We start from the raw sequence: 24,382 nt of genomic DNA, 5'->3' as shown, positions 1-24,382 counted from the left end.
GTTGGTGGCGCTGTAGTAGCTGGGCGACAAGATGGCGGCTGAGGGACTGGAGGCGGCGGGTAGCACAAGCTGTGGCGGAGCCGGGACCGAGAGGGCCCTTGGCGGGGGAAACGAGGGCGGCGAGAGCAGCCTGGACATTGGCGGTGAGAGCAGGAAAGGGGGGTGGGAGAGGTCCCCGGCCAGGTTGCTCTCCGGGGTGGGGGAGAAACGCGGGCTCCCCGGGGCGGGGGGAAGGAGTTCCTTTGCACGGTGACCCTGGGGCGTGGGAGGAATGACCCGGCTGGCGGGGATCCCCTTGGCGTGCAGGGAGAACTGGAAGAGAGATGGTCCGCGGGGACTCTCCCAGGAGGGAGGTGGAAGGAACTACACTTTCGAGAAGAGCGAGTGCCCCCCCCGGGGACAGAGGGAAGAGGAGGGTCAGGAGTCTGACTGGCGGGGGATTCCCCCTGGGCGGTGATGCGGTCTCTCGGGGGCTAGGGGAGAGAAGTGCTCCGAGAGGAGAGCGCCTCCTGTGGATTGGAGGAGGAGGGATTCTTCCAGGGGAAATTAGCCCTGGGATAGGACCTTGGTAGAGAGAACTGCTGGAACTGAGGAAGAACACCTCTCTGCAGTGGGACCCATGGTCTTGCTGATAAGAGGGGAAGTGGTTCAGAGGAGAGGAGAAAGGGTGAGGTGCTTCGTGGGCTGAGGAGGGGCACCCCAAAAGGGATGCCTGTATTGGGATGATTTCTGATGTATGGCCATCTCTGGGGAGGTGGAGGGTTTGGTAGTTCGACTCTGGACACTTATCTCTTGCTGGTCCAGCTCTGTCAGCCGGATTAGTCTGAACTGTTAGCTTGCTGTGGGATAAATTTGTCGGCAGTGTGGCTGCACAGCAGGGAAACTAGAGTTGGTTTGTTTCTGGGTTGCATGTAAATAGTGGACCTGTGTATTGTTCTGTTGGAGGCCATGGGACTGATTCGTTCATCTTCTTTGTCTGATATTATGAAATGGCAATGCTTAATGGTTAGAGACTCCTGGGTTCTATTCCTGGCTCTGGGGAGGATCTAGGAGAGAGAGCAGGGGAAGCCAGGATCCCTGAATTCTATTCTCAGCTCTGGGATGGGGAGTGAATCCTAGTAGTGAGTGCAGAAAATTGGGAGCCTGGTCTCTTGAGTTCTACTCCTAGATCTCTCCTACCTCAATTTGTGGTGTAGAGCATATTGTTTCACTTTTGTGTCTCTTTCCCCACTGTCTGTCACAGTGCAGTCGATTTTTGCCCTCTGGGGCACCTTTTGCAGTATTCACACAAAATTTTTTAATTCTGGACTGATGACCCAGACAGTGACATGCACTAAATTTAAGTCAGAGGGGTCTAGGTTTTCATGCAGATTCTTTACTTGCGAGTAGTTTTTTTCTTCTTGCCATGGTCTGCCTGGAAATTAATTGCTTAGTTTATAAAGTGTATTCTAAGTGGGAAAGACTCATTAGCTAGCTTTGCTGACATAGATGGACTTCAGCAAAGATATTTGGTGGGATACTTGCAGGAAGATGACTCACTTTCTAAACTGCTGTATTATATTGAGTACTTACTGGAGCAGGGGCATTTGACATCTTTGGTGCTTTATCACAGAGCAAAAGCTTGCCTCTTAAAAATGTAACCCATTTAGGTTCTACCTTACTCACAGGTGTGGGGATAGGCTCAAAACTTTAAAATTAGTTACTATTCAGAGGGCTGTGTGACCCATGTTTGAGTTTAGTCCATTTCCCAGAGAGGCCAGGGACTGCATGAACCATGGAGACTGAACATGTTTGGAACTAGTGCCTCTGTGTAAGGGCTGAAGTATGTTGATAGGGTGAGGCAGCTTGTCCTGCTACAGCCCCTGGTGACACCTGATCTGTGGAGAATTGGAGAACTTAGGCTGTGTCTTTGCTACAGACTTCTGCTGGCATAGCTCTGTTGATCAGGGGTTATGAAGAGATGCAGTCCCCAAAGGATCTGACTACAGATGGCAGAACTCCTATACTGGCAAAATGCTGCTTTTACTTGTGTAGGGTAGTGGTTTTTGTTTGGGGATTTGAAATAAGCTAGACCATAACAGTGCAGCTTTGCTGGCCTAAGCTGCATCCACACTAGGAGCCCTTTGTTGGCATAGTATACTGGGAAAATGTTCCTAGGGCCTTCGTCTCCAGGGTTGTCAAGCTAGCACCTTTCACTGGAACTAATTTTGCAACAAAATGTAGGAAAAGCTAATTGGAAAAATTAGGATCCTAGGAGTTGCCAAACTGTTTCAGAACAGTGACTAGTCCAGTATTATGTCTCTGATACTGATCATGACCAGCTGTTTCAGAGGAAGATGCAAACCAAACTGCTTTCTATACAATTTCTTGCATCTTCACCATGCTACTCATAACCTTCCTCATCCATCCTCCCCTTCTGTATAACACTCTAGATATACATTCCTAGGATAGGAATGTTGTACAGGTGGAACTCAAGAAACCTGAATTCAGTTCCTCCTGCAATCACAAATTCGTGTGATCTAGAGCAAGTCACTTAATAGAACCTGTTCCTAAGTAAAATGGGAATAATTAGTTTCTTACCTCACATAGGTGTTGTGAAAGATAAAAAGCTCCCATTAATGATTGAGATGCTTAGATACTATTGTGATGAGGACCATATAAGTACATAGAACTTTTGTGTCCCCACCTCATAATCTTACCCACCCATCCTTAGTCTAATGCTCTGGGGAATAGCTGTTTCTTTCTTAACCACATTATTTGCTCCGGTATCGGTACAAATAAGAGAGTGAAGTAGTTTTTAACACCAAAGAAATGTTACATTCCTTCCCAGTTTACTCAAGAGGTATAGTTTGCGTGTTAATTTTCTTTCCAAAATATTGCTGCCTTGTAAGGTGTGTGTTAATTGCAGAATGACTCTCCTTTCCAGTAATCCGTGTTGTGAAGTTAACGATGAAGAAAATATGCCAGATCATTTTGGAGTCTGCCTCCTCATCTCTGTCTTCCCAAATGTAGGATTGCTTTCTGCAATATATTCTCCAGGGCTTCGACCATTCAGTTTCAGTGGCTCAAGCAATGAGGCTTTTACCACTGATTCTTTTACAGTCTGATATTTCTCCTCATTAGGAGATGATTCTAGATATTCAGGTATATAGCCTGAAGTTTTTGCTTTGTTCAGTTCTGTCCTGATTTTCCTATTTAGATCCCTTTGGGCCCTCTGTAGTCCTTCTCACATAAGACAACTGCTGACTGCCTCAGATGAGAAAGAAACTTACCCTGTGGGCAGGTTATTACATAATTATCCACTGCAGGGGTTTCTTGCATCTCCCCCTCAATCATCCTGTAGTGTTTGGAGACAGGATATCAGTCTAGGTCTGGTCTGGTTCTTTCTTCGGTGTTTACACCTCTCAGAACTATTAGATTATCAGATATCATGGGAATGGACATGGTATAGCTATATGAACCGAAACAAGATTGAGGAGGCTTGTCTTGTTTTTATTTTATCTGCTCCAAGATAAAAGCAGAATTAAAGGGGCACACACCTTGGCTTCTGTTCTTTACCCAGTATGTTGACACGTACTGGGTAATGAATGTATGTCAGGGAATGTTGACACAACAATATAGTATTTCACTGGTGCATATGCTTAAAAGATGGTAATCATTGGCAGCAAAATAGAGAAACCCAAGATAGATCCTTCACCTCCTCACTGATCTTGATGCTGTAGGTCCCAACCAGGACTTGCTTCCAGACCTGCCAAGTGACATTATCGGTAAGCAGGAAGACGCCAAAGCAGTGCAAGGGTGCAATGGAGTTAACGCTGAAGCCAGCGTGTCAAGGCTCAAGGACCCCTATGCAAGTGAAGAGAACTGTCAATATCCTGCCCCCGAGGAGCAACACGCAGCAGTGGCTACCCCTGTGGCAACGGAAGAAGCCTCCCTCTCATACCCTCTGGAGTTTGAGAAGTACTGGAAAGCAGCTCATGAGAATCCTCATGACTTCACGGCATGGACCGAACTGCTGCAGTATGTGGAACAAGAGGTAGGGAGTGAATTCTCTTGGTGCAAATAGCAAAATTAACAGTGGCGCAGGTGCCACCAGCTTGTGAAATTTATAATTCTGCAAAAAGGTAGCAACTCCTTTAATTTAGAAAAAAGGAATGAGTTGTCTAATAGTTAGAGAGAGTCCTGTGTGGAGAGGATTCTGGGATCTGTTTCCAGCTTTGGGAGAAGAGTCGGGTCCAATGGTTAAAATAGTGTGGAAGGTGGGAATAAGGACTGCTGTATTATATTCCCAGTTTTCAGAGGGGAGTGAGATTGAATGGTTAGCACAGCAGATAACTGAGGGACAGGACTCCTAAGTTCTGTTCCCAGCTCTGCCACTAACTTTTGTGACAGTTCACCTATCTGTGTCTCTCTTCCCATTTGTAAGATGAGTCACTTACGTGCAGTGCATATTGCTCCACCCTAATTACAAACCATATTAAGGTCTGACAAATTCAGCCGTGCGACAAACAGATGCAACTTCATTGAAGTCTCTGATATTGCACCTGGTTTGTCGAGGACTAGATTTGTTCTAGTGCCTTTGATTAATTTTAATGGGCTAATTCTTAAATAGGTATTGCGAGTTTCAGTACTAATTAGTGAGAGATTTAATGCAAGGCCCTCGCAGATCTTCACATGAAAGATCCAATTGCCACCTGAAAGAGCATTATACAAGAGATACTTTGGAAGAGCCTAAGACTCACTGCAAATTGATGGAGTTTCCCTTTGAAAGTGGTGTGGCAACATAGTATTTAGACACCCACAGCTTATTATATTGTAGACCCATATTAGAGTTTGTCAAGTGCTAAGTAAGAGCAACATGTTCTTGTTTGAAAACTTTCAGTCAAAACTGTTTTTCAATGGAAATTGGGGTTTTGATTAAATGAAACTTTTTGATAAAGGTGTCTGCTGTCTATGGAAATTATTTTTTTTGTCCCCCCAAAAAAACAACAATGCACAACTCCCAAAGTCACCACCCTGCTTGAAAACCAGAAACCTTTCAGCTGAAAACCCAAGTATTTAATTTCTGAAGTGCACCTGCAGTACTCATGGAAGTTGTAGTTCAGAGATGGACAATATCTTCCGTGATTCACCGCATTAATGCATCGGCCATGATGCACACACAGTGTCCCCTCACAAAGAGGGGGAGACTCCAGCGCGTCGTGGGAGTTGTAGTCTGACTGAGGGAGCCCATCCCATGGAGGAGAACGGGAGCATGGGACACCTGAATTACAACTCCCATGAGGTACCACAGTGATATTTCAGAATTGAAACACTTCAATTTTCAGCCAAAGCATGATATTTTATGTGTGTGTGTGTGTGTGTGGACCCTTGTTTTCCTACTAGTTCTATTTGTAAGGCTGCTTAGGGGCAGGCAAAGTTTGGTTTCCAGCTCTCCCAGTTCCAGGGCTCTTCACACATGCTTATTCCCCTCCTGCTGCCCTCTCTCTGTGCAGAATCACATCTTTGCAGCACGAAAAGCCTTTGACGCATTTTTTGCTCGCTACCCGTACTGCTACGGCTACTGGAAGAAGTATGCGGACATGGAGAGGCGCTTTGATTTCAGCAAGGAGACAGAGGAGGTAGGAGGGAGACTTATTTGGCATTTCTTTGTGCTGTGCTACAGCAGCCCTTCCCAGGTTGATTACCCCAGTGGCTAACTCCTTGTTGAATGGACCCAGTGCGATAGGGCCAGGAGTTCCTCACAAAGCCTGTGCAAAAGGTCCCCCTTGGTGTCTGTCACAGGTGACTCGGTAATTATATAGCAGGAATGCATTGTTTCAGCCAATAAGCAATTTGAGAGCTCATGGAGGATGGGTGAAGTCCTGGAGGATTGAGGAAGGGCAAACATAGCACCTATCTTTAAAAAGGGAGAAAAAGAGGACCTGTGGAATTATAGACCAATAAGCCTAGCTTTGATACCCAAAAAGATATTGGAACAAATTAAACAATCAGTTTATGAGCACCTAGAAGATAATAGGATGTTAAGTAACAGCCAACATGGATTCCTCAAGAACAAATTATGCCAAAACAAACTAATTTCCTTCTTTGACAAGGTAACTGGCCTAGTGGGTAGGAGAGGAATCGGCAGCTGTGATATGTCTGAACTTTAGTGAGACTTTTGACATATTCCTACATGATAGTTTCATAGGCAAACCAGAGGAAAATGCTCTACTATATGGTGGCTGAAAGACTGTGTCTAGTTTTTGTTCTCAAAGAGTAGTTACAAATGGTTCCCTGTCAAACTGGGAGAGCATATCTAGTGGGGTCCTGCAATATCAGTCCAGTAGTATTCATTATTTCCATTTATGATTTGGATGATGCAGTGGAGAGTATGTGTATAAAAATTTGTGAATGACACCAAGCTGGGAGGCGTTGCAAGCACTTTGGACAGGATTAGAATTCAAAATGGCCTTGACACATTGGAGAAGTGGTCTGAAATCAATAGAATGAAATTCAAGAAAGGCAACTGTAAAGTACCACACTTAGTAAGGAAAAATCAAACGCACAACTATAACGTGGGGAATAACTGGTGAGGCAGAAAAAAACCTTGGGGTTATAGTGGATCACAAATCGAATATGAATCAATAGTGTGATGCTGTGGCAAAAATGGCAAATGTTCTGCGGTGTGTTAACAGGAATGATGTATATAAAATGCAGGAGGTAATTGTTCTGCTGTACTCAACACTTATGTGGCCTCAGCTGGGGTACCCTGACTGATTTTTAGCACCACATTTTAAAAAAAGATGTGGCCAAAATGGAGAGAGTCCAGAGGAGAATAACAAAAACAAGAGGTTTAGACAGACATGACTGAAAATAAAAAGTTAAAAATATTGAGCATGTTTAGTCTAGAGAAAAAAAGACTGAGGAGAGACATAATCTTCAGATATGTACAAGATTATTATAAAGAGGAGGGCAGTCAATAGTTTTCCATGTCTGCTGAGGATAGGACAAGAAGTAATTGATTTAGTTTGCAACGAGAGAGCGCTAGATATTAAGAAAAACTTTCTAACTCTAAAGATAGTTAAGCTCCGGAACAGATTATGTAGGGAGGTTGTAGAATCTCCATCATTGGAGATTTTTCAGAGCAGATGAGACAAACACCTGTCAGGGATGGTCGGTGGGGATGGCCTCCTGAATCCTATCCAGTCCTATTTTTCTATGATTGCCTTCTTTGGTGCTGTGCTGGTTCCCCAGGAGTTGATGGCCAATGGGGTGCTCTTCCCTGGGACTGATCTGGCACACTTCCTGAATTAACTGCACCTCTAACCCTCATCTCCTCAAGGGCACCACACTTAGGTCTCAGGCCTCCAGCAGTCACTTTTCTCAGGGTGGAATACCACAATTCTCTCTCTCCAGACCAAGTCCTTAGGTGCAGACCCCTGCAATTTACTGTGATTCCCTCAGTGGGTCTGTCTTCGGTTACTTGCAGTTCTCAATGACAGAATTATCCTGTCACCAGCCAGTTTTCATAAGGCAGGGTGCCATTTATTCACAACAAAAGCTTATATGCATGTCTTGTTTACCAGGTGGTCACCCCTCTTCCATGTGGAGACCGTGGTAGGTCTAAAATACTTTGGGTCTTCTCATGCAGTCTGATTCTATTGGTAAACATCTCATGCCTGTCAGTTATTGAATGGTTTATGACCATATCTCAGGTCAGGGTTGTTATTTTGTGCTGCTTCAAGGCCATTGTCTGCTAAGGCCTCTGATCCAGGTCAGAGCAGTTTCTGTGCTTTTTTTACCCCAAGAGATTGAATTTTCAAAAGACTTTACCTGCTTTGTTTCAGTATTAGGAATTTCAGCTAGGAATGTAATTGCTAATGATCACATACAGCACCTATGAAATCCGTCTAATAGTCTTTGAATATACTATAGCATCTTTCACATGGGTCAGATGGGAGGGAGCATTATGAAGCTTTTTGTTGCAGTCATTGTCAGGACTTTTTGCTCTGCAGGTGTTTGAACGAGGGCTGCAGTCCATCCCCCTCAGCATGGACCTCTGGATCCATTACATTTCTTATCTACAGACAACCTTAGATATGAACCTTCCTGAATCCATACAGAAGATCCACAGGTACAGAACCAGAGCATCAAAACCACAGGACAACACTGTGAAAGGCATTAGGGGAGACCAATATTGGCTGGGTCAGTGAGCTACTAGAAGATCCAGGGATCTTGCTTTCTTTGGGGTGGATGTTTGTATTGCTGTGGTGACTAGAGGTCAACCAAGATCTGTGCCCCATAATGCTGTGTACTGTACAGACATGTAGGGAGAGAGTGTCTTTGCCCCCAAAAATGCACATAGCTTAAATAGACAAGACAAAGGGTGGAGAGGAAACAGAGCGGAAGCAACCTGCCCATGAGATGAGAATAAAACTCAGGTCTCCTGAGTGCCAGTCCAGTGCCCCACCCTTTAGATCACGCTGCTTTTCTTGTTAATGGATGTTCTTTCTCCCTTACAGTGTGTTTGAGTCAGCTGTGGCTGCCGCAGGAATGGACTTCCGCTCAGACAAACTGTGGGAGATGTACGTGGAGTGGGAGAAAGAGCAAGGTGACCTGAAGGCTATCACAGGAATTTATGACCGAGTGCTCGCCACACCAACCCAGCTGTACAGCCACCACTGGGAAAAGTAAGTCTCATTCAGGATGAAACAAGTCCCTGGGTCCCAACAACAACTGCCACAATTTGGCAGTGATGATTCCCTATTGGTGGTCTTTGCAGAGAGGCTAAGCGTTGACTTGAAGTAGGTCATCTAAACTGACCATCCCTCTTTCCCTAGAGGGGATGTTTTTGCAGGATAGTGTAGGAAAAACTTGTATTGCATTGCTTGTACTCTATCTGAACATAGAAATTAGGCTTAATAAAGGAGTGACCGGTTGAAATTGTCTGCTCAGTGTTATACAGGAGGTCAGGCTTCAAAAGAAAGCATAAAAGCCCCAGATTAGCAGACATGGAATAATCTGGTCCCCACTTTTAGGCCTCTCCTGATGTCTAATAGTTAGAGATTGGTTTAACGCATGAAGCCTGAGGTTTAATATTCCTTCCACAGTATTTATTGTCCTTAGTTATTACAACTCTGGATTTTCTTGCTATCCATGTAAGTATCCATTCTCTATTTTAATGTGAAGGAGTTTTTGGCCTATTCTGTAGATCGAGAACTACCCTTTTTATGGCTCAGTGTGGAACTTCCTACTGAGGTTAAATTCACACACAAAAATTTCTCTTTTGCAACATGTAAATCGTCCCAGATTTTCTGGGACAGCCTCCTCCACGTCCTTCTCCCGAGTTGCCCAGTTCCTAGCTGTAGAAGTTGATGGTCGTCATTTTTTTGTAAGGCAGATTTTTTCCCCTTCCTGCAGCATCTGAGTGCCTCACAATCTTTTAATGGCCTCACAATTCGTGCCCCCCCAAAGTGAGGTAGGTTGGTGCTGTTATCCCATCCTACAGATGGGGAGCTGAGAGACTAAGTGACTTACCTGGATTCACACAGGAAGTCTGAGGGAACAGACAATTGAACCCAGTGTCCTAACCGCTGGACAGTCCTTCTTCTCAACCCACTTGCTGCCAATTTGAGTAGTTGAGCTGTGGAACTCTGTGGGAGGACAATGGAGGCAGAGAGGTTACTAAGTCTGGGGAAAGGATTAAACACGCTTAGTGATTCTCCATCCTCCAGGCATGAGCTGATTGCTCACTGGATCAGAGAGGGAGGTGGGGAGTGTAGGTTGTCACATGTATGTACCCATGCATTGTCGTATCAAACTGTTATGCATTAAGGAGGATTTTCCTCTGGAGCACCCCACGTGGTTTACTCCGAGCAAGAGACACATCGTCCATCTGGTCTGATACAACGGACACTGGGCTGCTCTGATACAACTGGAGGTGAAGACGAGAGATGCAAGATGGCTCAGTGGTTAGGGTGCTAGCCTGGGACTGGGAGACCTGGTTCGGTTCCCAGCTCTGCCACTAGGGTACATGTACCTGAGCTAGCTAGATCAGAGCTAGCTTGAGTAACAGTAGTGAAGCTCTGGCAGCGCGGGCTAGTCCCATCCACCTGGGATCCTGGGTACATACTCAGGTGGCCACCAACCCATGCTTCTGTGACTTCACAGTTATTGTTACTTGAGCTGGCTTTGATCTAGCTGGATCTTCTGATTGCAGTGTAGACTTCTTCTTAATCTCTCTCTGCCTGAGTTCCCTATCTGTAACATGGGGATAATAGCACTGTCTTACTTCACAGGAGTTTTGCTCAGATAAATCCATTAAAAATGGTGAGGTGCTGTGATACTGTGGTAATGGCCTAAGAAAAATGGCACAAAAATTGGTGCAGATGCCTCCAAATTAGCTTGCAGTATAAAAGAAGATGGCTGAGTGGGACTCCACTTCAGGCAGACATGTGACCTGATTTGGGTACAGCTGTTCCTCTCTTTTTAACTCTCCTGAGCAGTTTGAATGAGTTTAAATGAGTTGAATGGGTTTAAAAGGCCTCTTCACTCTGACTTGAGTGGGCTTAGATATCCATCGTCAGCTGTTGTTCCTTCCTCCTATGCCTCAGGTTCAAGGAGCATGTGATGAGCAACTCTCCCAAAGACATCCTGTCTGCAGAGGAGCTGCTCTGGTTGCAATCCAAGATCACCACAGACACAGTACAGAAAAGTGTGGAGACAGAGGCGGAGGAGGTGCCACCTGGGGAAGACCTGCCTCCGGGGGTGGAAGTGAAACCAGAAACAGGAGCGGATGCCCAGGTACCACGCTTCTCAGCCTCCTACCCAAATGATGCAGACTTTGACAGTTATTCTGAGCTGACATCTGCTGTCAGGGTGGGTATTGTTGTTTATTATTTGTGTTATGGTAGCACAGAGAGGCCCAGACCAGTGTTGGGGGTGGGGCCTATTCTGCAGGGTGCTGGACAAACGCTTAGTGAAAGAGTCCCTGCCCATTTCCCTCCCCCAAAAAGAAGTTAGAATCTAAATAGAGAAAGGGTAGAGGGTGAAATGGAGGCAAAGACAGGAGAAGGGACTTTTCCAGAGTGTCACAGCGGTAAATGACAGCCAGGCATAGTAATCCAGTCTATCCTGATGCCCAGTGCAGTGCACTATTCACTCTTGAATAGACCTGGAGAGATTACTACAGACTTGACTATTCTTCCCCCATCGAGAGCCCGCTCTCTGCTGCATTGCATCTTATAGACTGCCCAGTGCAATCTGAGATTTCCTCCATTTTTGTATACATAGTCCTGCGCAGTTTTCACTTTGGAGTGTTTTCCCATCCTGGAGAACTGCAGGAATTGGTGGTATTGACCTCAGCGTGGGTTGCCAGTGTGAGCCATTGCCTTTGTACCCCAGCATGGTGGAAAGGATTAAGATGTGAAACATATATCCTTGTTACTAAAGATGCCCTGGCAGTTCTTGTCAAAGACACCATGTGATCCTCCCTCTCCTGGCCATATTCCAACATATTCCAGTTATGTGCTGGCTCCCTGAAATTCCCGCCCTTCCAATTTAATTTGAATTAAGGAGTCTACTTCACTGACTGTCTTAAAGTATTAGGCAGCGTGGCTGTGTTCCACCTTGGGGCAGCCATGTTTAGTGATCCTTTCACACACGACTTCTTAAGCTCTAAATGAGATGGAAGATGCTATAGAAACCTAAGGTTATCACCATCTCTTTGCTCTGGTTCCTCTTCCAGAGAGACCTGGACCAGGGCAAGATCCGGGAGCTTGTTATCTCCATCCGGCAGCAAGTGTACACCCAGAACGAGGCAGAAGTCAGCAAGCGCTGGAACTTTGAGGAAGGGGTAGGTAACCATGGACTCAGCTGTAGGCAAGGCTCCACGGCATGGACTAGGTGCTTAGCAGCATCCACTGTCTGAGCTGATACCCTAGTCCCTATGTGCAGAAGCCTCAAATTCTGTTTAGTGAAGAGGATATAACGTGCATTGTTTTGGCAGGAATTCAGAGACGTTCTTGTGGATTCTCTGTTTCTCACAGGCCATCTCTTATGGAGAGATAGAAAGCCAGAGGGGATGGCTCAGTGCTCTAAGTATTAGGTTAGACCAGGGGTGGGCAAACCTTTTGGGCCGAGGGCCACATCTGGGTGGGGAAATGGTATGCAGAGCCGGGGCAGGGGGCTGGGATGTGGGAGGGAGTGCAGTGTGCAGGAAGGGGCTCAGGGCAAGGGATTGGGGCAGAGGAGGGGACGGGGTCTATGAGGGGGCTCAGGGAAAGGGGTTGAGGTGCAGGAGGAGTGCAGAGTGCAGGAGGGGGCTCGGGGAGGGGTGCAGGAGGGGTGCGGGGTGTGGCAGGGGGCTTAGGGCAGGGAGTTGGGGGGGCAAGGTGTAGGAAGGGTGTGGGCTCCAGCTCGGCCCCGCTTACCTAAAGCAGCTCCAGGATGGCAGGGGCACGCACCGGGGCCAGGGCAGGCTCCCTGCATGCCTGCCCTGTCCCCAACCCCGCACCGATCCAGGAAGCGCTCTGGGCCCTGGGGGAGGGAGGGGGAGGGTTCCACATGCGCTGCGCTTCCAGGTACCTCCCCCGAAGCTCCATTGGCTGCAGTTCCCCGTTCCTGGCCAGTGGGGACTGTGGGGGGTGGAGCCTGGAAGCAATGGCAGGAGCTCTCTGCCCCCTCCAACTGTCTGAGAGCGGCGCGGGGCCCACGGCACCACGGGGGGATATCCTGTGGGCCGGATCCAAAGCCCTGAGGGGCTGGATCCGACCCGCGGGCATAGTTTGCCCACCCCTGAGTTAGACATACCTAGAATTCCTCTGGTGGAATCACTCCTTCATCCTTCTGAAGCAGCAATGCTGAACATGGAGCTGTAGTGGAAGGCTGGTAGTCATGGGGCCTTAACCTGAGTTCCTGTCTTTACATAGACATAAGATTTCACAGCGCTGTTTGTAAGGGAGATATCTTGCCAAAATTTTCTTCCCTTGCTGCTGTGTGCTTGGGGTTTCCCATCTCATCCCCCCAAAGGTGGCTGCATTTGCTGCCTGGGTAGCATTTTGCAAACTATAGGGAGATAGATGAGAGATGTACCATTGTGGTGCCCTTCCATCAGCTCCTCCCAGGGTTGAATGCTGCTCTGAATGTCTGCTCTACAATGTAGTATCTTTATTGTAACAGCTAAGGATCCTAGTCAGGGCTCCATTGTACAAGGCACTACATGCAATGCCTGCCCCTGAGAACTCGCTCTCTAGGTTAGCTCTCCTCCACTATCCTGTGCCTGCTTCCTCTGCAGTCCCCCTCCTATCTGTAATGTGCACCTCTGCTTATTCCTTCCCATCCCAAACATTTTGCAGATCAAGAGGCCATACTTTCATGTCAAGCCGCTGGAACGAGCACAGCTGAAGAACTGGCGTGACTATCTGGACTACGAGATCACCAATGGCTCCCACGAGCGCACCATTGTGCTTTTTGAGCGCTGCGTCATTGCCTGTGCCCTCTACGAGGAGTTCTGGATCAAGGTGAGCCCCTTCTCGCTTCCCCCTCCTCCCTGGGAGTTGCCCCGCATATCTGAATCCTGCTGACTTCACACTGAAGATGGGCGGTGTTCCTCCCCACACACTCCTCCATCTCTGCTCCTAAGGCAATTAAGAGGATGCTCTAAAAAATCTCCTCAATGGCTATGTGTTGTCTTAGCCCTGGAAGATGGATCTGTTAGTTTTCCTCATTCACAGAAGGCAGGAGATAAGCCAAAGCCTCGTTGCAATCCCAAATGTTTAACAATGCCATGACTAGGAGAGTGGATTGGCTTTGGATGGAGGTAGCAGGCCTTGGGAGGATTTGTGTCTCTATTCTGCAGCTGATAAGAGCAAATTTTAACTTGAATACCCCTGCTGCGTTTTAAAAAAAATGGCTGTGGGTAAAGGAGGGAGCATCTGCTAAATCCCCAGGGCACACTGGCCTACAGGGCTTAGCAAGCCCACCTCTTGGGACAGCACCTTAGAGCTAGAACAGAATAATTGGGTGCAGTCTCTCGTTTCACTGGTTTAAGGTAGACTGGCTTCGTCTTCTAGCACTTCGACAAGGTCTAGTAATTCTGCTCCCCTTTAGGCTTGGGCAGAGTCCCCTAGCTCTTGGACTAAGCCAGCAGCATCTTTTAGGGGTTGGGGTATTAAATGCCCCCTGGGAATCAGAGAGTTAATTCTGCACCAAGGCATGAGATCCCTCTCCCCACACTGGCTGCTGCCCACATTACTTGTGCAGTCAGCACGAGTTCAGGTGGTGCTCTCTTACGGATTTCCAAACATTTCATTTATTTTTTTTTTTTATTCTGCATGTATATTGTGGAGCAAAATTCTAACACCCTTCTTTTAAATTCCGTTGCTGCTTTTTATCTGCCCGTGTTTCCTACCTGCCTAAGAGGGTGCAGGAAATTCTGAAGAGAGGTGTGTTAAGCCCCTTAACGTGAGTGCACCATAACCTTCTCAATACAAGCTGATGTAGCAGACTTTCATACATTCTATGCCACAGGAAGTGGGCAACCTTAACGCATCCATGTCCTCTTTGTATCCCCCCAACTCCTTCTAATCTAGTACACGAAATACCTTGAGAACCACACTGTGGCTGGGGCCAGGAGTGTCTTCCAAAGAGCTTGTGGCTACCACCTCCCCAGGAAGCCCAACATCCACCTCCTGTGGGCTGCATTTGAAGAGAAACAAGGTCAGAGGAAACTTATCCTATCTGCACCCCTCTGCTGATTTGCTGGCCTGAGAAGCCCTTGGTTAGCTGGAAGTTGACTTTACTAAGCAGTTCAATAGTGGGGGAGTTTCTCCTTGGCATTTCAGTAAGCCACCCAACCCTGTTTTTGTGTGTTCACAACCAGCCTGCTCAGTAACTCTTATTGAAAGATTTAGCCAAATCTTAAGGGGCAGACATGACTGATTCAGTACTGAACTCTAAAGTAGCTCTTTATGTGCTAGTATTTCCCAGAGTGCCAGCAGGCAATAGAATCTGAGAATGCTGGGCTAAGATTTTAAAAATCAGTGAATTTTGAGTGCCCTGATGTGACACCTGATGTTTTCTTAGAGGTGGAGTGCTTAGCAATTTGAAAATTCAGGCTCCTTTAAGATGTCTCAAGTTGAGCAAAATCACTAGTCATTTCTGTCAATCTGGTCTCTGGCTCACTTTTCTGTAAACTCACATGTAAGTTGGGATAGTCCTCCTGGGCACGTGTCTTCAAAACCCCAGCAGAGAAGAGCCACAAAAATTATTTGAGAGTTGGAAAAAATTATTTACAGAGACTTAAGGAGCTCAGTCTCTTTAGCTTATCAAAAAGATCAAGAAGTGATTTAATTATGGTGTATATAAGTACCTTCATGGGCAAGGGGAGAGAAATAATGGATACTTAAAGGGCTTTTTAGCCTAGTGGAGAAAGGCAGAACAAAACCCAGTGGCTGGAAGTTAAAGCCAGACCAGTTACAATTAGAAATAAGGCATGTTTTTGACAGGATGATTAATGATCAGAACTCCCTAGGGAAGTGTTGGATTCTCCGTCTCTTCAGGTCTTCACATGAACACTGGATGTCTTCCTGGGAGATACTTCAGTCAATTATTAGTGTGTGTGCTCCACACGGGGGTACTGGTTGATTCTCCAGCCTGTATTATACAGGAGGTCAGACTAGATGATCTAATGGTCTCTTTTGGCCATAATCTGTGAACTGCTGCCTAGTAAGAAACATACAGAAACCTAGGAGCTTCTTGGCCAGAAACCCTTTACTTTAGCTGTGTCCATGTGTTTAAAATGTGTTTTTGTCTGATTTATATTGATTTCAATTGCAAATATTGGCCTGTACCATGTTTAAATTGCAAAGCCAAGACCATAATGTGTATCCGTGGTGGTGCGCTATCCCTTTCAGCCTTTACAGGCTTAAAGTTAGATGATTTGGAAAATGTCGCTAAACCCTTTAAGCCCCCTAGTGTAGTAAGTTCTTTCACTTTGAAATGAGTGAGACTCTCGGACAACAGATTTAAAGCAAAATAAATATAGCCTCTAAATTCACTGAACATCACATGTGCTTGCCATGCTGCCTGCCTTCACTGCCACTGTCACTTCTTTCTCTCTTCCCTCACACATCTGTGCAGGAGACCTGGAGGAGGCACGTCGCATTTTGAAGTCTTATGAGGAGTCCATCCCTGGGCTGGCTATGGTTCGGCTGCGGAGGGTGAGCCTGGAGCGGCGACATGGCAACCTGGAGGCAGCTGAGGCTCTGCTGCAGGAAGCCATACGAGACAATGAGGGGATGCCCCTGGCCTCATTCTATGCCATCAAGCTGGCCCGACAGGTGTTGAAAGTGCAGAAAAATCTAATAAAGGCTCGGAAGGTTCTCATGGAAGCACTAGAGAAAGACCCGGTGAGATTTTGGGAAGGGGAGAGTGACGTTCCCAAGAAGACAAATGCATTAGGGTTTCTTGGTGAAATAGTGTCTCTGTTGAGGAAACAGACGCTGTGGAAGACTGTTCTGCATAATTGCATATTTTTATTAGTATATTGATTACATCTAGGCTCCAGCTAAGACTGAGGGGGTGCTAGGCACTGCACACAGACCTTGACCAAGATTGGAAGGCCATCTTTCTGTGGTGCTGGGCACTGCACAGGCACCTGCTGAGAGAAAATCCCTGCCCCAGAGAGCTCACAGGCTAAGTAGTCAAGCTTAGGGAGGGGTGTCACATTGTCTAGAGTGACTCATGATTGTGGGTGCCAGCCTCCAGGCAGACACTCCACACTAGTGGTATTTTCTATTATTTAAATTTCACCAGCCCAGTAACAAATGTGAACTCAGGAAGGATGCTACCAGAGGAGCACTCTTACCCCCACCCCACGACACAGGGCTAGGTGATCATTTTCAGAATTATAAAGTAAAACTTACATATTTTCTTATAGCATGGAAAACAGACATTGCAAGTGAGATTAATGAATGCAGCAATTTACAAGCATTTCATAGAGTCTAAACACTAAATACATTCTTATAAGACTAATACCTGTTTTGAGCAAAACAAACATACAGGTGAACTGGTCTGGTCTCCAGCTATGAGTTTGTTGATTCTTAGCTTATGCCTGCAGCCTGGGCAGGAGCTGGCATCTGTGGTCTGCCAGTGTCACAAGGGGAACTGAGGCACTGAGAAAGAAAAGGATGTGCCTGTGGTGGCAGAGCAGTTAATAGTACTCAGGTGTCCTTATTCCCAGTGTTCCAGTCACTAAACCACATTTCTGCCTGACTCTGGGAGTGGCCCAGTCAAACGACTTCTAATATGAGAGCAGTCAGGCTGAGGCTTTATGGGAGTGTGGATGTAGTAAGCAAGGATCAAAGGGCAACAACCAACCATTAGCATTTTTGGCTTCTGTTAGTGACAGGGTCCTGGCTGAATTCCAGGTTAGACCAGTCCATTCTGCCTCTCTGTATCTACTTTCCTCCTCTTCTTCTTCCCCCGCCCCCAACACTCATACTTGCATCTGAGTGTGGGATTCTTTTGCTGCTTGTAATAAATTGGGGTGTGGTATTTTTGTGTGGGTCAGCAGCTATTGCGCTCCAATACAGAGGCAGCTACATTTTAGTAAGGCAGGAGGGAGTCCCATAGGTAAACGATGAAGCACTTCAGGATGAAAGGAGCTGGAGAATTTTTTGAGTGCAGAAGAGACCTCTCCATAATTCCTGGAGCTGAGGGACATATATCCTTAATTCTAAGAATGAAGACTGAAGCAGGAAGATTTCAACAAGACTTCCCCGGTGCCTTCTGAACATATCTTTTCCACCTGGACCAAGCATCACATCTCTGATCTCTCCCTCTCCCCTATGTCACACAGGAAAATGCGAAGCTCTACACCAACCTCCTGGAGATAGAGTTCAGTGCCGATGTCCGGCAGAATGAAGGCAACACCATGAACTGCTTTGAGAGAGCCCTGAGCAGTGGCCTCCCGGAGGAGACCAAGATTGTCTTCTCACAGCGCAGAGTGGAGTTCCTTGAGGACTTTGGGTCCAGTATACACAGGTTAGAGAACAGCATGTCTGCATGGGGCTGTTTCTGAGACCCTCACCTCTTGGGTACAAAAAGTCAGATAAAATAGTAACTTCTCGCTTAACATGGTAGTTATGTTCTTGAAAAATGCGACTTTAAGCGAAACGATATTAAGCAAATCCAATTTCCCCATAAGAATTAATGTAAATAGGGGGGTTAGGTTCCAGGGAAATCTTTTGCCAGACAAAAGACACATACATATACAGTATAAGTTTTAAACAATTTAATACTGGACTCATCAATGATGATTTTGAAGCTTGGTTGAGGTGGCGAAGTCAGAGGGTGAAAGAAGGTAGATCGTCTGGCTGCTTCTCTTGCTGTTCTTTCCAAAATACCAGTGGGTGTTCAACCCTAGGCCCTGCCCCCACTCCACCCTTGCCTCACTCTTCCTGCCCCTGCACACACCCCTCCGACTGCATCATGTCCTTGCTCCTTCCCCTTCCCCGCCCAGCCTCCTGAATGTCGCAGGTGCGGGGGGGTGGGGGAGGAGTTGCTGATCCGCAGGGCTGCCAGAGGGCGGGGGGCATGGAGGGGAGCTGATGGGGGGCTGCTGGCCCACCCTGCTTCCAAGCCCCCACGGCCAAACAAGCAGACATTATGCAACTTTAAATGGGTATGTTCTCTAATAAATCAGTGATGTAACAACATTAACTGGGATGATGTTAAGTGAGGAGTTACTGTACCTAACTCTTGTTCAGTGCTTTTAATCAGTAGAGCCCAAAGCTGGCAGGTATAATTATCCCTGTTTTACATATGGGGAAACAGGCATAGATGGTGGAAGTAACTTGCCCAGGGTTACCCAAAAGGCCAGTGGTAGAGTTGGTAATAGAACCAAGGTCTCCTGCATTCCAGTCCAGAGTACTATCCACTAGGCCACACTGCCCCCTGTCCCAGTGCCCACAGCGGGGAGTGTTCTTGGGGTTCTCCTTCTCTGGTGAAAGGTACCTGATTGATGGCTCTAGAGAATTAAGCCCTCTATTCTTACACCCAGAATCCTCTAGCCTGGAACTGAATTTGGGTTAATTGCATCCACAAACATCAGATCAGTCGCAGTGTGGCTAACGCCAGCCCCCTGCCCATGAATTACCACTAGGGATCGTAGTTGAGACTTGATAGCCTAATCTTTCATATCTGCCAACAGGGGAGACAATCATTCTTTCATAGGTTATAAATCTAGAAGGGACCACCAGTCGGACCAGCTGCTCAGCAGGCCTGCGGTGGTGGAATGAGTTCAGCAGGAGTAAAATACCCATTCTGCTGGGGGTAAAGACTTGGCTCAAGTGGTTGGAGTTTAGCATGCCACTTCTATTCCCACCTCTGCTAGGGAGCACCAGGGGCCAAACGAAGCTTGGGGCAAAACAAAGCACGTTCAAAGTTAGAGGCACAAAACTTTCTTCTCACCAGTGCAAACTTTGGTAAAATCACTGAAACACACATAGCAAGTTCTCCTGTTTTTAACCATCTGTCCCCTTCTGTCTTCCCAGCTTGCTGACAGCGTATGATGAACACCAGAAGTTCCTCAAACACCAGATGACCAGGAAAAGAGCCCCTGAAAATGGGTAAGGCACAGATGCTACCAGATTTGAAACAGTCTCTCATACATGGGGAAGTGTCATGAACAGAGAGGAGGGTCAGATATTATATAGGAAGAACTAGCTTGGGGTGGCCAAACTTACTGACCCTCCGAGCCAAATATGACAATCTTCAGAAGTTTGAGCGCCAGGGAATACCTCTTGGGGCTTCAGCCCCATTCTGGTTGAAGCGCCAAGCCCTGCCAAGTGCGCACCACAGCGCTGATGCCCCAAGAACCCCTCCCCGCTGGGCAGAAACCAGAGATGATGCTCCTCCCCGCAGCTCCCATCTGTTTGCTACTGCCTCTCCATATGGAGCTTACACCTGGGACCTGTGGGGAGGGGTTGCTGAGAGTAAGGGGGGCATGCCTGGGGTGTGTGACTCACACTGTTGCGGGAGAGGAGGAAGGACCTTTAAATTGTGCCCCCAACTCTCCGCAGGCACCAGTTATCTTTGGCAGAAGCCCCTAGCCCCACCAGCCCAAGGCAAGCTCTCTCCCCAGCCTGGTAGGTGGAGAATGGGGGGGGGGCTAATGGGGGGCTCAGTGAGCCACACTTTAACTGTAAAAGAGCCGCGTGCGGCTCGCGAGGTACAGTTTGTCTAGTTCAGGGATGGCCAGTCTTGAGGACTGGAGTAATAGAAATGGGATGAAATTTAATAGTACAAAGTACAAGGTTATGAACGTAGAAACTAATTTCTGCTATAAGCTGGGTGTTCATCAGTTGGAGATGAGGAGGAAAAGATGTCAGTGTCTTAGTCAATCACAGAATTACTGAGAGCAACCAACGTGATGCAGCCATGTAAAGGGCAAATGCAATACTATCATGTGAGAGATTTACAGTAAAGATAGGGAAGTAGTAATGGCATTGGACAAGGCACTTATAAGACCTCATCTGGAATACTGTGTACAAGGCTGATCACCTGTGTTCAGGAAAGATGAATCCAAAGTGGAATGTATGCAGAGAAGGGCTCCTAGGATGATGGGAATGAGAACCAGTCTTATGAGCAGAGACTGAAAGAACTGGGCTTGTGTAACATGGCAAAATGAAGGCTGAGAAGGGATCTGATGGCTCTCTATCACTGCACTGGGAGATAGACCTCAGGGAGGGAGAAGAGCTGTCGAGGTTAAAGGACAATGATGGCACAAGCACAAATGGAGATAAACTGGACAAGAATAAATTTAGGCTGGAAATTAGAAAGGTACTAACAATCAGAGAATTGATATTCTAGAACAGTCTCCCAGTAGAGGCAGTGAGGGCAAACCACCAAACTAATTAGAAGATGGACCTTGATAAGTTTATAAACAGGAATGTAACATGAGGTTGCCCATGATAGCATGGATTGGATTTGACACACGAGGCTCCTTCCAGTCCTGATTGCTTTATGGTGCACCAGAGCTGTCAGTATCTGATCTTGAATGCCATCCTGCTCAGTTAAGACTCTTGTTTGTCAATTGTTGTATGCTGACTAAGCAGCATTTTTGATGATTGACATCCTCACTGAAGTAATGCTTATCCCAGAGCCCAGACAAGGATGTGCTGTGTACCATACTAGGTTTCCTCTCTCTCTGATTCCAGACCCCTCTAGGTCCTGTGATATGAACTGAGTTACTGATTGCATTTTAATTTTTTTCCCAGCTGCACTGACGAACCAGAAGACAAAAAGCTGAGAGCTGAGGACTCTCCTGGAATTGTCAACCCTACTGCAGGCATCCCACCACTGATGGGTACAGATCTGAGTGCCAGTCCAGCAGCCGCTTATAACTACAATACCTGGTATCAGGTCAGCAGTGTGGCACTAATGTGGTTTTCTGAGCCCTGTATGCTAATACATCTGGCAGGATTGAGATCAGTGTGTGACATGTTTCCATGTCCATTTCCTGTTATAGCAGAACAGCAGCTCTGCTATAGTTCAAGTTGCTTAACGGTTAAGATGAATGCTATAAAATCTGCAGGTTGATTCAGATTGTCTTGAACTTGCTGTGTCTCACAGGAATGTGAGGATAGGGTTAGTGGGTCAAATTTGGATGTTGAACAGTGGAGAGGTAGGCTGTGTTGCAGAGGTGCTGACAGATTATTTAAAAAAACGAAACAAAAAGAGGAAATTAAATGCCTAAAAATGTCAAGGTTGCCTTAGTGATGTCTTGTGACCTTCCAGAATTTGGAGAATGGCTAAGTTTAAACCATAGAACACCAGGAAATAAAGAGTTACGGTACATCCCGTCCTTCCCCACAAAGCAACCATAACTCTTTCCTCTTTGAGCAATGCTCTACCATGCCAATAACACCCATACTAGCACTCTCCCTTCAGAGATGCTACAGAGCACATGAGCACTGTAGGACCCAGTCTGACACCACCTTTTTGCTAAGGCAATCCTTGCATTTGGTCAAGTGTGGTGAACAAGAGGTACTTACACTCAAACACAACCTACTCCACGCAAACCACTTCAGACTTGCTCAGTGTTACCTCCCCTTCACTCTTGCCATGAGGATTCCTTCTGAGATATTGCCTTCATTTATCCCTCACAAAGCCTTAGAGACCACAGACTACCAACAAAATCCCTATGGCAAAAGGACACCCTTGTGTACCTCTGTTGACACAACCTGCAGAACTGAGCACTGAAAAGAGGCATACTTAATCCCTCAAGGTACTGCGCACCTCTCATATCACAGTAACAGGTCTGCAAAGATGCTCCAACCAATCCCTTCACCATTCATTCAGCTACATCTAACACTGAATGCAGGTGGTGTGCATACAGATGAATGCTGGAATTTGGATCTCTGGAAAACACAATGGCACTTTCTCTTAGAACTTTCTTGTATCTACTTATTGTAAATTCATAGCTTTTAAGACAAGCAATGAAAATTGGATCTTCTAGTCTGACCACCTGTACAAACAAGCCAGAGAATTTCACCCAGTTACCTCTATATTGAGCCCAATAACTTGTGATTGACTAAAGCATCCAGTCTGGATTTGAAGACATGAAGAGATGGAAAATCCACCATATCTCTTTGTAATTTTATTCTTCACCACCGCCCTTACTGATCCATTCCTAGGAGCTATTGCCAGCTGCGGCATAGTGGATAGAGTTAAGTTTGCATTGAAGAGGTAGTATGTGCCTTAGTTCTGTATTTTCTGGGTTTAAAAGGTTTTTGGTTAGTCACTTGCACATTCTGGAAGAGCATGAGGCAGTGCTGGGCAACCTGAACTGTGTGTTAACGAAGTTCTGAGGTCTTTAATAAAGAAGAGAGTGTGGTCTGGTGATCAGATCAAAGGGCTGGGGTTCAGGATTCCTGGGTTCTATTCCTAGCTTGGAGAGTTTTCTGGAGGCTAACAGAGGGACTGAGTGTTAGCCCTCCTGTGTTCTAGTCATAGTTCTGGAAGGGGAATGAGCTTTTGTAGCTAGAACAGGAAGCCAGGGCTCTAAGGTTTTATTCCCACCTCTACCAGTGACTCACTGACCTTGGGCAAGTTACTTCCCCTGTTCCCACCCATTTTATTTGCCTATGGGATTCACTCCACAACTATGCATTCTTAGCCTTCATAAGATGTAAACCTCCCTTCTCCAGCCCCAATAACTGATTGGTGCTACTGCATGATATGGGACTACATGAATCATTGGTCTGATCCAGCATGGCAGACTCTTCACTTTCTTATCCTCATTCAGTATTGCTGTGAGCTGTTTAAGAGTGGTCACAGTGAACTCCAGAGGTGGATGAAGTGCTTCCTTTATGTATAGTGTTTGGATCCTTTGGGTTAAGGGTGCTTTAGAGGTTTTAATTCTTTATGGTGGCCTCGCTGTCAAAGGAATTTCCTTAATGCTGGGGGAGAAGTTAGTCTCATGCTTCGCCCCACTCTGACAATAACTATGTCTTCTCTTCTGTTTCAAATGTAGAACTACGGTGTCTACGGGTATCAAAATCCATGGAACTACAGCCAATATTACTCTCAGAGCTGAAAGTGACACAGTGTGAGATGCATGACCAGTTCAAAAGATCAAGGAGTAGCTACTTTACACTTGCTTCCAAGAAAACAAGAAGTGAAAGGAAAGTGGCTGCTGACTCTCTTTGTAAGAGAGGGAAACTGAACTGCCTTGTTAAAAAGCCCCATTTCTCCTCTCATTGCAGTGAGCTGCCCTAACTCCTTTCTTAGCCCACATTATGAACCAGGTTAGATCATATCTAGCCTTCACCTCCAGTGGCAGCCACAGAGTGGTCACTGCCTCTTTGCACTGAACTGATCTCTTTTAGCTGGAAATGTCTAAGAATCCCTTCCTGTATACAGTGAACTCAAACTGGCCTCACTGCACACACAAGGGGGATCCAAAAGCTGAACTCGTTTGGCAGCAGCAGCAACAACAAAGGAACAATCCCTTATTGGAGCTCATAGAGCAGAACTTTTGTTTTTGTTTTTTTAATTAACTTTATTGCAACAGTCACCCAGGGAAGGGTCATTTTGTAAACTTTTCCTGTACATTTCATGTGGTATAAATAAATGTGCAATTAATCAGACCTTGTTCTTCAGCGTAGCAGAGGATGGAGTTTTGGTCACTTTCACATGGATGTCATAGTATAGCTCCCTCTCTTGGCAAAAAGCATTGTGCTAATAGGACATTACACGGACACTTCTCCCTTCTCTGGATGAGATGTAATATGGAGGTTACTGGAACCTTGTTGTGTCCCTTGCTGCTGTTGCATAAAAAATAAGACTGGTTCACCTGGATCTAGGATAGTTCTGAGTCAGAAAACACATCCTC

General features: G+C 46.3%; 1 protein-coding gene across 2 annotated transcripts; it reads left to right on the top strand.

Annotated features, from left to right (window-relative positions):
• Position 1: 1 nt before the first annotated feature.
• Positions 2-24,137, top strand: LOC115654707 (pre-mRNA-processing factor 39-like). Of its 2 annotated transcripts, none has more exons than XM_030569382.1 (14): positions 2-143; positions 3,723-4,036; positions 5,496-5,621; positions 7,998-8,116; positions 8,505-8,672; positions 10,596-10,860; positions 11,729-11,836; positions 13,338-13,502; positions 14,574-14,700; positions 16,123-16,391; positions 17,843-18,027; positions 19,539-19,613; positions 21,264-21,408; positions 23,522-24,137. In XM_030569382.1, the coding sequence occupies exons 1-14, from the start codon at positions 32-34 to the stop codon at positions 23,582-23,584; spliced, it is 2,241 nt and encodes a 746-aa protein (XP_030425242.1). In that variant the 5' UTR covers positions 2-31; the 3' UTR covers positions 23,585-24,137. The 2 variants fall into 2 exon arrangements, with proteins under 2 accessions (XP_030425242.1, XP_030425243.1); XM_030569383.1 differs by having other exon boundaries at positions 3-143; positions 10,596-10,785.
• Positions 24,138-24,382: the final 245 nt, after the last annotated feature.

This window comes from Gopherus evgoodei, chromosome 7, assembly GCF_007399415.2.
Source record: "Gopherus evgoodei ecotype Sinaloan lineage chromosome 7, rGopEvg1_v1.p, whole genome shotgun sequence".
Taxonomy (NCBI): Eukaryota; Metazoa; Chordata; order Testudines; family Testudinidae; genus Gopherus; species Gopherus evgoodei.
This window is presented reverse-complemented; position numbering and strand designations above follow the sequence as displayed.

Bases quoted from the DNA above. Each gene is read 5' to 3' on its own strand.
- LOC115654707 (XM_030569382.1), top strand. From the start codon at position 32: ATGGCGGCTGAGGGACTGGAGGCGGCGGGTAGCACAAGCTGTGGCGGA. The intron at 11,837-13,337 runs GTAGGTAACCAT...AACATTTTGCAG, and splicing joins GCTGGAACTTTGAGGAAGGG to ATCAAGAGGCCATACTTTCA. The intron at 18,028-19,538 runs GTTAGAGAACAG...CTGTCTTCCCAG, and splicing joins TTTGGGTCCAGTATACACAG to CTTGCTGACAGCGTATGATG.